At 37.8% G+C, this 13734-nt stretch overlaps 1 protein-coding gene across 2 annotated transcripts in view; it reads right to left on the bottom strand.

Annotated features, from left to right (window-relative positions):
• The window catches only part of AQR (aquarius intron-binding spliceosomal factor), a 121117-nt gene that overhangs the window by 42440 nt on the left and 64943 nt on the right, over positions 1-13734 (bottom strand). For both annotated transcript variants that reach the window (XM_003418728.4, XM_064292219.1), the window contains 5 exons: positions 12161-12330; positions 7804-8045; positions 5840-5986; positions 5027-5096; positions 660-770 (listed from right to left, as the gene is read on the bottom strand). In XM_003418728.4, the coding sequence (XP_003418776.2) occupies positions 660-770; positions 5027-5096; positions 5840-5986; positions 7804-8045; positions 12161-12330 (740 nt within the window). The remainder of the gene's footprint in view (positions 1-659; positions 771-5026; positions 5097-5839; positions 5987-7803; positions 8046-12160; positions 12331-13734) is intronic.

The following is a 13734-nucleotide window of genomic DNA, read 5'->3' as shown; positions in this document are numbered from 1 at the left end:
TCTTCCTTCCTCATTTCTACAACTAGTGATAGCTTTAGAGTGACTGCCACAGCACACAGAGAGATGTAAAGATTGTTTTATTAGTCAGTACATACAAAAAGGATTTGTTTTCATTGCTTTAGGTCTGTTTATATATGGCTTACATAATAGACTTGTAACTTAAAATAATCCCTCTGTGTAATATATATACTCATATGTATACTTCACAAGAGTTTTCAGTTGGACCTAGTATTAGACTTTTAGTAATACTCATTATACTAAATAAATAAAATTACTATTACTAAGGGTTAATGCTTCCAATCTCAAAATAAAAGCTCTAGCTTAGCACTGGAGAAGGAAAAAAAAAATGGCAATTTAATTTAATCCAAATATTTGGCCACATACTCAAATATTCTTCTTAGTTTTTCCATATTTTGTCCATCTCCAGGAGAAATAAGGGGTGGTTTTTATAAATCCCTCAATATAATCTACTCATGACCAGTGATAACCCATGAATAACTCAATAGCAAATACTACATTAATGGGCCTTTCCTGGTATTCTGTGGTGCCTATGAGGAAGTTATCACACCTGGCCAAATCTTCTCCACTGTGTTTTCATGTAGCCCCCTTCCCTCCCACCTCTCTTCGACCCCCTCCCCCACACAGATGCAGTCATTTACCTGATTGGAGTGAGTGACAATTAAAGTCCTCTGCTCTGGGAAATTGTGGTAAATGTTGGATATGATTTGGACTGCCACATCAGTTTTCCCTGTACCAGGTGGGCCCACAACCTAAAAAGGAGACAAACACATAGCAGACTACTAAATTATCACATTTTTTGAAAACGCAAATTTTAAAACTGAAAGTTAAGCAAAATTTAAAAAGTAACTAGATGGGCTCAATAACAGAATAGACAGAATAGACAATCAGTAAACTTGAGGATAAATCAATAGAAATTACTCAGCTTGAAGAGCAGAGAGAAAAAAGCTGATAGAAAATAAACATAGCATCATGAATCTATGGTACAATACCAAAAGGTCTAACATCCATGCCACTGGAGTACTAGAAAGACAGGAAAATGAGTACAGTGTAGAAAAAAATAACCCATGAAGTAATGGCAGACAACTTCCTAAAACTGGCAAAAAAATATAAACCTACAAATTCAAGAAGCTCAGTGAACCCCAAACAGGATAACTTCAAGGAAATCCAAACCCAGACGCATCATAATTAAATGACTGAAAACTAAAGACAAAAAAATCTTGACAGCAACTACAGAAAAATGACAAATTACATATTGTTGTTGTTATTGTTAGATGCCATCGAGTTGGTTCCAACTCATAGTGACCCCATGCACAACAGAATAAAACACTGCCCGGTCCTGCGCCATCCTTACATCCTGAGCCCATTGTTGCAGCCACTGTGTCAATCCATCTCACTGAGGGTCTTCCTCTTTTCCGCTGATCCTGTACTTTACCAAGCATGATGTCCTTCTCTGATCCCTCCTGACAACATGTCCAAAGTATGTAAGGTGCAGTCTGGGCATCCTTGCTTCTAAGGAGCATTCTGGTTGTACTTCTTCCGAGACAGATTTGTTTGTTCTTTTGGCAGTCCATGGTATATTCAATATTCTTCGCCAACACAATTCAAAGGCGTGAATTCTTCTTCAGTCTTCGTCATTCATTGTCCAGCCTTCAAATGCGTATGATGCAACTAAAAATACCATGGCTTGGGTCAGGTGCCTCTTAGTTTTCAAGGCGACATCTTTGCTCTTCAACACTTTAAAGAGGTCCTTTGCAGCAGATCTGCCCAATGCAATGCGTCTTTTGATTTCTTGACTGCTGCTTCCATGGCTGTTGATTGTGGATCCAAGTAAAATGAAATCCTTGACAACTTCAATCTTTTCTCCGTTTATTATGACGTTGTTTATTGGCCCAGTTGTGAGGATTTTTGTATTATGTTGGGGTGTAATCCATACTGAAGGCCATGGTCTTTGGTCTTCATCAGCAAGTGCTTAAGGTCCTCTTCACTTTCAGGAAGCAAGGCTGTGTCATCTGCATAACACATGTTGTCAATGAGTCTTCCTCCAATCCTGATGCCCCGTTCTTCTTCATATAGCTTCTCAGATTATTTGCTCAGCATATAGATTGAATACAAACAGTGAAGGATTTTATAAATGACTGGATTTCTCAACAGAAAGAATGGAAACCAGAAGGAAGTGGAAAAATATTTTTTTAAGTACTGTGCGGTACAATTGCTTAATATGGCCCTTCTAGCAATGGTCTTTGTGACTCACACAAAATGACTGAGTGGGACTACGCAAATAAGGTATATGGAATCTGTGATGGTTGGGGTTATGTGTCAACATGGCTAGGCCATGATTCCCAGTATTTTATGGTTGTCCTCCATTTTATGTGTTGAAAATCCTAACCTCTATGTGTTAATGAGGCAGGATTGGTATGGGTTATACACTTTGAAGGAGGGCGTGATTCAAGTTCCCACCCTTACTCAATTTACGCCCTTCCCTGGGGTGTGGCTTGTATCCAAGGTATATACATGGGTGTCCTGACGGGTGCTCTCTCTCTCTCTGCATCTCCATCCTGCGTCCAGTTCGTGATCATCTAACCTCTGGTTTTTGGGACTTGAGCCAGCGGTCTGCCATCTGATCTGCTGATTCTGAGATTCGCCAGCCTCTGTAGCCCCCTGGCCAGCGGCCTATCACCTGACCTGATTCTCCAGCTTCCACAGCCTTGTGAACTAGCAGCCTGTGGTCTGACCTGCCAGTTTGGGTTCGTCAGCCCCAGCAGCCACATGGGTTGGGAGAAACCTACACCTGATCCCCAGATTTGGTACTTGCCAGACTCCACAACCATGTGAGCCATTTCCTTGATATGGTTCATGAGTTCTGTGAGACACTGCAGTGAATTATGGAACCCCCAAACAGGAGGGAGCGTACTCAGGGGAGGAGGAGCAGCTGGTGTTGGAGATGATGGCGTGGTATAGCTGTTTGTAGATATTAGACTTTGGGTCATCTTTTAACCTCTACCTCATAAGAACCAGCTTTGTGCTGATTCTTATAAATTATTCATTTATACTGAAGGGGAAGAACTGTTAACCCAGAAATCTACATCCACTGAAAATATCTTTTAGGAATGATGGTGAATTAGAGACATTTTTAGATGAAGGAAAACTAGGATAATTCATTGTTAGCAAACCTGTTCTAAAGGAAATGGTAAAAGAAGTTCTTCAGACAGAAAGAAAAATGATACCAGAGGAAACCTGGATATCAGGAACGAAAGAAGAGCAGGAGAAATGGTAACTATAATAATATTCTTCTCCTTTTGAGTTCTTTAAAATATGTCTGATGGTTGAAAGCAAAAATTCTAACACTGCCTGATGGTGTTTTCAATGTATGTAGAGGTAATACGTAGACAACCACAGCATAAAAGGGAAATGTAATTGGACCTATATGAGAGTAAGGATCCTCCATTCAATTAAAGTGTGAAAATACTGATTCTAAGTAGACTGTGAAAACTTATGTATATTGTAATTCCCCAGAGCAACCACTTATAAAAAACTATATGAGATAAGTTAAAAAAAACCAAAAAACCCACAATAGATAAAATAGAACAATAAAAACCATTCAAATAACCCAAAATAAGGCATAAAAGGAGAAATAGAAAAAGACAAACAAAAACAATAAAATGGTAGGTTTAAATCTAAATATATAAAAAATTGCATTAAATGTAAAATGTTCTAAATATACCAATTAAAACTCACATCAAATATAATAAGTAGGTCAGAAGTACACCTTCTCCTCCCTTATCAACTACCTCATTATCTAACATTGTGCATTTATGACAATAGTAAAAAATTTACTATCTGACTATTTTGTGCATTAACGATGTACGTTTGGCAGTAATAAACACCAAGGTGCGTGACAAGAGTAACGCTAGCTTTGATGGTTAAGGTTATGTGTCAACTTTACTGGGCTGTGATTTTCAGTGGTTTTGCAGTTACATAATGATGTAATTTGGCAGTTCTATAATGATGTAGTCATCCTCCATTTTGTGACCTGATGTGGTCATCCTCCATTTTTGCCTAACAGTGATCTTGCATAATGATCTGGTCTTTGGTACCTAACCATGTTGATAAGCGACGAGAGGCACACCATCCAAACACTAATCAAAAGAAAGCTGGACTGGCTATATTAACATCAGACAGAGCAAACTTCAATACATAATGATAAAAGGGTCAATTCACCAAGAACACACAACAATCCTCAGTGTGAATGCACCTATCCACAAAGCTTTGAGATATATGAAGCAAAAACTGACAGAACTGAAAGCAGAAATGGACAAATCATAATTTTAGCTGGAGATGTAAATACCCCCTCTCAGTACTTAATAGAAATAGCAGGTGCAAAATCAGCAAACATACAGAAGAACTGATCAACACTATCAAACAAATGGATCTAACTGACAGTTAAAGAACATTCCACCAAACAACAGCAGAATATATACTCATTTTAAGTGCACATGAAACATTCACCAAAAGAGATCATATCCTGGGCCTTAAAACCAATCATACCATTTAATTAAAAAAACAAAACAGAAACTGAAATCATACAAAGTATGTCCTCTGACCATAATGGCCTTAGAAATCAGTAACTGGAAGAGAATGAGGAAAACCTCATTGCCAAATACATGGAAATTAAACAAAACACTTCTACATTAGGGGTCAACAGGCTTTTTCTCTAAAGGGCCAGATAGTAACTATGTTAGGCTTTGTGGGCCACACAATCTCTGTTGCAAGTATTTAACTCTGCAGCCATAGACAATATACAAACAAATGGGCATGGCTTTGTTCCAATAAAACTTTATTTATGAACACTGAAATAAGCAGCAAAATTTCCATATGTATATCTTAATTATTTAAAAACACTTGAATTCAACTGAGTTTTTGTGCTTCAGATAGAACACACTCAATATTTGGTGCTTACTTCCAGTCTTAATCAATTTAAGAGCATGTACAACAATACTTCTCTTACCATAGTCAGCCCAGGCTGCATTCCAGCACGGATAGCCTCTATCTGTGTATGAGTGAACTGAATTGTATTACTGCAAATAAAAAAGTAGATGAAATGCTGGTGAAAAATACAGAGGACATTTAGTAACTATTTAGATAACAATGATCAGAGGTCTTAACATCTGCTCTGGTTCTCTCAATCTCTTCTAAATGACCTCCTTCTTCCTTTCCCCTCCATGAATCAACTAAAACTGAATAAATTTTGTGGAAAGAAAGACTAGTTATTTCTCAACACACCTGGCCCATCTGAGACCTTGTCTGGAGTGTCAAAGCTCTAGTTCCCAATCTATTGTCAGGTAAAATGTCACTTTATTAGTCACGGCACACAAGTGTGGGTGCTGCTGCCATATGTTACACAGGGTCCTGATGTGGGTCTTCTCAAATTAAAGAAGTCCTCTAATATTTATTTTCTCACAGCCCCATTGTTGAGTCAATTCTGAATTATAGCGACCCCACAGGACAGAGCAGCATTGCCCCACAGGGTTTCCTAGAAGCAGCTAGTAGATCTAAAATGCCAACCTTTTGGTTAGCAGCTGAGCTCTTAACAACTGTGCCACCAGGACTCCTTATTTCTTATAGTACCTGAAGATGTTTCTTTTTGAAATATCATGACTACAGATATATTCAGCTAACTAACAAGATAGAAAGAAAAAGGGTGCAGAAACAGAAGCTTCCTGGAGTTTTCAAAGAACTTGAAAATTTAAAAACACTACTAATCCATTTTAAATAGCAAACTCTTATTTGTTAGTACAGTTAGCATAGGTAGTACGATTACCGTTTGGGCTGGTTGTAAGGATAAGGCCCCCTGTTAGGAATAACGTGAGGTTCAACAATTAAGGTTTTTGCCTCTTCAGTGTCTTCATCTTCCCCATCTGCATCTTTCCTTTTTTTCCCTTTTCCACTTCTTACCGGGAAAGTTATCCTAAAAGACCAAAATTCTTGTTCATTTTTGCCATTTACAACAATTTACTGAGCACCTATCTTGTGCATGACATTGTATGGAGGAAAACCAGATGAGTAAGAAACACTGCTGGCCAAAAAACTCATTATCGGTACATAAATTCCGAAAAAACCATATTTACAAGCATTAAAGTTAGTTAGGAATAGAGGGTTAAAGGTGTTCAGGTTAGAAAAAGTCTTCTAAGGGAGAACCAAAGAAGAAAAATTTAAATACTTATGTCACATGCATTGTGAAGTGCTTTAGACAATGTTCCTCATTTAATCACAAAAGGCTTTCATGGGAGAGGTGGCTTGTAAGAGAAGCCTAGAAAAATTTAGACATACAAAGATGGGAAGGGAAGACACTCCAGGACGAAAGACAACAGCAGAGGTTCCAGTACAAGTAGCCTAGCTTTTAGGGAACAAAAAACCAAAACCAAACCCAATGCCGCTAAGCCAATTCCAACTCATAGTGACCCTGTAAGACAGAGTAGAACAGCTCTGTAGGGTTTTCAAGGCTGTAAATCTTTATGAAAGCAGATTACCACATCTTTCTACCATGGAGTTGGCTGGTGGGTTCGAACTGCTGACCTTTTGGTTAGCAGACAAGCACTTAACCGCTGCGTCACCAGGCTCCTTTTTAGAGGACGGTAGAAAAAAATAAGGATAAAGAGATATGCTACAGCTTTGTTATGACACACTTGCCTTTAAGGCAGAGGTTCAGAGCCTAGAGTCACGAATACCTTAGGAGGTGACTCCACAGATACCTGAGGGAAGTCAATGAACTCTTGACCTCTTTAAAATTAAACTGCAAAATTCTCCATGTGCACAGTTTAGGAGATTGTCTAGTTTTTCTTCACACTCTAAGAGGACAGGCGATATAAAAATCTTAAGAACCAAGAGGTCAGCCCTTATTTTGGTAAGCAACAGCTAGGAACTGGGATGGCTCCAGCAGCATGACATGCAACGGCTTTTGGTGAGGAGGTAAGAGGCAGGAAAGACACTGTCATCACAAGGACTGAGAGGTAGCAGTCAGGGACGTCCTGTGAAAAAGTTACCCTTAAGGCTGACTCTCTAAGACATGGCAGGAGTTATAGGAATAAAAAGATTCAAAATCAATGCTGAAATTTCAAGATGGGGTGACTAGAAGAATGGGCAATATGGTGGAAGACTAGGCTTGGGTGGTGTAAAGGATACAATTTTTTAATATGTAGAATTACTGTATTTAACTGCCAATTGAAAGCTGTGTGTTTTAATTTCCAATAAGAAGCAAGCCCCAGGCTACTACCTGTAGGTGTACCACACAGGAAGGAATTCAGGGAACAGCAATCAATTGCTTTGGGTACTTTGTTCCATTTCTACTCAAATTTTAAAACCAAGCTCATTTAACATTAAATGTTATAAATATGTAATACTTGTGAAAGCAGGCAAGGTTAAAAAAAAAAAAAAGATTTTTTTTCTTAAAAAAAAAAGCTCAATATTACATGGTCATACATACTAGTTAGGAAATTCACAGGACGCAATGACGTGTTTCTTTAGTGAAATGCTATAAATTATTTACACATTACTTTTCAGGCAACAAGTATTTACCGATCCATTGTAAGGCTACTTTTATTGTGGGCTTCTGTAGCAAGTATTAGAAAAACAGATTCAAATAAATGTATCTCAGTTATTATATGGTGAAGGCAGAGGTTGTTAAAATCCAGATACAATACCCAAAAATTCCTTTAGCTAGTAGTCCTGATGGCCTGGGACTGACTACAAAATGCTCGAAAAGAGCATATTCAGTTCTAACTTTACCTGAAAGGGGGTATCTGCACAGCTGGGTCATCCACAGTTACTTTAACATTGTGACCAGGAAAGCTGGCTTTTAAATGCTCAATAGAGAGAAATGTATCATTGAAATCAAGGGTGGCAATCTGATTGGGCATTTTGGAATAATGTGCACTGCTTGGATCCCCATAACCTAAAATGATGTCATGCAGCCAGTCAGGTACCACACAATCAGTGTTCATCAGGTTCCGAATAGTCTCCAGCACCGCCTGTCAATAAAAGGACAGAAGAGGATTGTGTCAATGAGACATGTCAAATATTTGCACTTGACTGGCATGCAGAGCTGGCTGCACTAATCCGGCATTCCTGATTGTTACGGGGCAAGAAGCTATTTTCTGCTGACAGGTGCTTGGCTAGACTGAATCAACAGCTATATTTTCAGCTGATACCATACAATGAGTTAAACGAAAGACCAAATTTAGCGAGAACAGTTTATCCATGAGGAGTTCATTTAGACAGAATGTCTTAAATGAGTTTACCACTTGATTCCGATTAGGTAGGATGAAAATCCAATTTAGGCTGACCTAAGAGTAGAAAACATCGTAGAACAAATCCTTTAAGAAAATGCTTCCTTCCTCTTAGAAACCCCCGGAGTTTTTCCCTCCTTATATTCTATTGTCCATCAATGCTAAGAACATATATACCACAAACATATTAACACATGTCTGAACTGTGAAATAGTTCTCAATTTAGAAATATTAAAATCTGCATGGTTAGAAATAATTAAAAAATGAACACAATTATAACAATGAAAGAAATGTCAAATAAATTTCAACTGTAAGAAGTAATTACTACAAATACTGTCATAATTAATTACCAAGGCTAGACAAATTCTTAGACTTTCCAATCATCATTTCAACAAAGTGATCTATCCCACATATGGAAATCAGGAGGCTAGGCTACTGATTTCACATAATAAAATAACCAGATATACCATTTTTATATCATAAATGCTATATAATCCAACTTTTAAAAAGAACAGAACAGTACACATTAATCACACTGCTTTGTTTTACTTTCTGGCACCTATCACTACTTGAAATTCTCTTGTTCATGTACCTGGTTAGTTGTTGTTTATCATTTGTCTAACCCCCTCTAGACTATAATTTCCTAAACGCATGGACTTAAACAGCTTAAGTATGGATGGGTGAACGGATGGACAGGCAGATAAATGAGTATGTTCACATAACAATGATGAACAAGACGAGGGCTCTACCCTCTAAGGACATTACAATTCCAGTAGGGAGATAAAACATGTCCTTAACTACAATACAAAGCAGTAGAATGTGGCAAATAGTAAAGCATATTATAAAATACGATGGAAACACAGTCTGTGGCAGGAGAGAGAGATGGATGTAGGGGAGACTTTTTGGCTTTAGGAAAGACTGCACGGAGGAAAATAGCATTTTAATTTAGCTCAGATAAAAGATTTGTAAAAGAGCTTTGATTCAATCATTAATGGAAAGTCACAGAAGTTTTCTGAGAAGCAAAGAGAAATGACCAGTGTTATACAGCGGGAGGAAATGTATGAAAAACAATATGAGGAGAATAACGACAGAGACAAAGAAGGCTACTACAGCTGTCTAAGCAGGAGTAAAGCATCCGGATTAGGATAGGCAACTAGAAAAGGGAAATGGAAATAAATGAGGGAGCTGTCTAGGTATATAATGGAACACCAATAATACCAAAATGAGCATTCTTCCTTTCCCAAAAAGGAAGTGGATCAGTCCCCCTTTCCTGGATCAGAACCTGACTGCCTCCTTCAAATCTCAGTGAGACTTATATCTGCATCATTCTGATGGCATTTGGTATCTCCCAATATTCCATGGTAGTTCTTTGTTTATATTTTTAATTTCCCTTAGTAGTAGTCTAAGCTCCCCAGAGGTATGAACTGTGTTTTATTCATCTAAGTTCCATATAACTTAGCACAATACCAGACATGCAGTATGCACTCAACAAAACGGCCGATGAATACAAGAAAGGAACGTTTTTAATGACGTGACTGAGATTCAGTAATATTTACTGAAAACTGACCAAATGTGAGACCCTTCTCAAAACTGACCAAATGTGAGACCCTTCTCAAAACTGACCAAATGTGAGACCCTTCTAGGTACTGTAAAAATTGGAACTCTTGAATTTCTGCACCCTTCATTCACTCAGTATTTATTAAGTATGTACTAAGACCAAAAGGCAGTCATATTTATACTGCCTGGTTCAAAATTGGAAAAGGCATATGGCAGGGTTGTATCCTTTCACCATGCTTATTCGATCTGTACGCTGAACAAATAATCACTTATCTTCAAGTCATTCAAAAGAATCTTTAAAGAACAAAATAAATTTCAAGCCTCAGGTGTTAACACTTAGGCATTTTACTCATAGCAGAAAGCCCCAGAGTACTTATTTGGAACTCATTAGATAATTATTCTTAAGGTAGAATTCCAATACCCAAACCCATGCAGTCCAGTAGATTGACTTATACTGACCCTCTAGGACAGAGCAGAACTGCCTCATAGGGTTTCCAAGGCTGTAATCTTCATGGAAGGGGACTGCCACATCTTTCTCCCATAGAGCAGCTGGTAGGTTTGAACCTGTGACCCTTCTGTTAGCAGCTGAGTTTTTAACCACTGTGCCACCAAGGCTCTTTAGAATTCCAGTACCCATGAATATTATAGCTTTTGCCTTGATGTGCTACGTCATGTGTATACCTATTCGTGTAAATGTGTTTCCTCCATTAAATTATAAACTCCTTGAAGGTAGGAGCAGTTCCTTGTTCTCTCCAACTTTGCCCAAAACAATACCTTAGCCCCAATTTTTCTGTAATGAAGGGAACATGACAACTCTTTGCACCTAGGAAGTAAACCCCAACACCAGGACAGATGGTTTGGAGCCCAAGGGCTGAGAAAAAAAGCGAATCCAGTCAGAGATTGTAATAAACTCACTTCGTAAATTTAGTATGTATTAAAACTTTTTTTCCATGTGAATGTTCTTTCATTTCCTTTTTATTCTTCTTCTTTGTCTTTACTACTGTGTATTCATCTGGGTAACTGCAGATTCCAGGACTAAGGAACTCTGAAAACAGAACTGCAGCTGTTTTCTAATGCCAAAGAGTAATTACAACCAACATGGGGAGAGGGTGCGGATAAGTTGAGAGCATACAAATACCACAACATATTTTTTTTCCTAGAGAATCATCTAGTTACTGTTAAGTAAGGAAGGTAAGGCAGGCAGAGAACAGTCCTATGCTCTAGCTAGAATTCTACTTACAATCACTAGAAGTGATATTAATTCTAAAGACTACCACAACAACCACAAAATAGGCATTTCTCCTGTAATGAGGTCTGTAAAACCATACTGCACATAATTTGACTGATTAATCAGAGGACACAATTTGTACTACTTAGTTTATAACTAGGTTCCTCCATACATGAAGTATTCTTTTGTTTATCATAGTAATGGGTAAAAAAAAGTGATAAACTGTAATAATGTGTAATAAGCACTGTGTTGGGGCGGAAGAAAGGCACTCTTGTGCAAAAGTTAGATGTTACAAAATGCTAAAACTGCTGAACATTTTAGTTTATAGTTTCAAATAATTATTTTTAAAAACTTTCCTTTCCTACCATTCCTTCTTCCCCCCAAAGTTATTGCAAAATTGAAACTCTTTAGCTCCCAAATCTCCTTTTTCCCACTAATGAGCAAAGTATAAATAGACCGTATCATACAGTAATTCAGAAACCTGAGTTCCCCATCTTTATTCTTAAGTTATTTGGAAGTGCACCCATTTTTGACTCATAAAAGAAGCCCCAGTAAGCAAGTAAGCAAGCAGTTTTCTTCACTTAACACTGGGGTGTAAAATGGGCATCTAATATTTAAAAAGCAAGGAAGGAGGCAGACCTTTGAATAATAAAATTATACCTGGGTTAATTTATATTTTAAGTCTTTAAACTCCTCAAAAGAAAAACCGATGTAGCAAATGAATTTCCTTAAGGTTTTATATTTAATCTATATGTTAAGAATTTAAGTGGAATATTCAGAATCAAATAAAAGCAGTAATTTTATTTTCTCGACAAGTGTTTTTCTTTTTCTTAACCATATCAACGTACCTGCTGCCATCGAGTCGATTCTGATAGTGACCCTATAAGATGGAGTAGAACTGCCCCACAGGGCTTTCAAAGAGCAGCTGGTGGATTCGAACTACTGACCTTCTGGTTAGCAACTAAGCTCTTAACCACTGTGCCACCAGAGCTCCAACTGTATCATGTACTTATGCCTGAAAAGTTATTCAAATTACAACATAGCACTTTTAGTTATATAGACCAAAAATTACCTTGAAGTTATTTTCCTTTGGTTTTCTCCTCATTATTATATTGAATGTCTCATATACATCTTCTGCTCCATTTTGTATAGTATTGGTCATATCTTGCTGATACTGGTTTGGATCCAAAAACACTCTAAATGTCCTTGACTCTCCTCTAAGATTAGGTCTGGGTTCAGGTCCTGGACATTTTGAAAAAGTATGTTAGAGGCGGGGCCAAGAGGGCGGACTAGGTGGACGCTACCGCGGATCCCTCTTGCAACAAAAACTCGGAAAAACAAGTGAATCGATCACATACATAACAATCTACGAACCCTGAACAACAAACACAGATTTAGAGATGGAGAACGAACAAATACGGGGAGGCAGCGATTGTTTTCAGAGCCTGGAGCCAGGTACCAGTCAGCGGATTTTCTGGAAAAACTAGTTTCCCAGTGATGGCTCAGAGACAGCAGTCCATATCAAACTACATAAAGAAGCAGACCATGACAGCTTCTCCAACCCCCCAAATAAAAGAATCAAAATCTTTCCCAAATGAAGACACAATCCTGGAATTATCAGATACAGAATATAAAAAACTAATTTACAGAATGCTTCAAGACATCACAAACGAAATAAGGCAAACTGCAGAAAAAGCCAAGGAACACACTGATAAAACTGTTGAAGAACTCAAAAAGATTATTCAAGAACATAGTGGAAAAATCCATAGAGAGACAGCATGTAGAAATCCAAAAGATTAACAATAAAATTACAGAATTAGACAACGCAATAGGAAGTCAGAGGAGCAGACTCGAGCAATTAGAACGCAGACTGGGACATCTGGAGGACCAGGGAATCAACACCAACATAGCTGAAAAAAAATCAGATAAAAGAATTAAAAAAAATGAAGAAACCCTGAGAATCATGTGGGACTCTATCAAGAAGGATAACTTGCGGGTGATTGGAGTCCCAGAACAGGGAGAGGGGACAGAAAACACAGAGAAAATAGTTGAAGAACTCCTGACACAAAACTTCCCTGACATCATGAAAGATGAAGGGATATCTATCCAAGATGCTCATCGAACCCCATTTAAGATTGATCCAAAAAGAAAAACACCAAGACATATTATCATCAAACTCGCCAAAACCAAAGATAAACAGAAAATTTTAAAAGCAGCCAGGGAGAAAAGAAAGGTTTCCTTCAAGGGAGAATCAATAAGTTCAGACTACTCGGCAGAAACCATGCAGGCAAGAAGGGAATGGGACGACATATACAGAGCACTGAAGGAGAAAAACTGCCAGCCAAGGATCATATATCCAGCAAAACTCTCTCTGAAATATGAAGGCGAAATTAAGATATTTACAGACAAACACAAGTTTAGAGAATTTGCAAAAACCAAACCAAAGCTACAAGAAATACTAAAGGATATTGTTTGGTCAGAAAACCAATAATATCAGATACCAGCACAATACAAGGTCACAAAATAGAATGTCCTGATATCAACTCAAATAGAGAAATCACAAAAACAAACAAATTAAGATTAATTAAAAAAAAATAATAATAATACACATAACAGGGAATCATGGAAGTCAATAGGTAAAAGATC

This window comes from Loxodonta africana, chromosome 10, assembly GCF_030014295.1.
Source record: "Loxodonta africana isolate mLoxAfr1 chromosome 10, mLoxAfr1.hap2, whole genome shotgun sequence".
NCBI classification, from domain to species: Eukaryota; Metazoa; Chordata; class Mammalia; order Proboscidea; family Elephantidae; genus Loxodonta; species Loxodonta africana.
The sequence above is the reverse complement of the archived record's forward strand: the minus strand, read 5'-3'. Positions and strand labels throughout refer to the sequence as shown.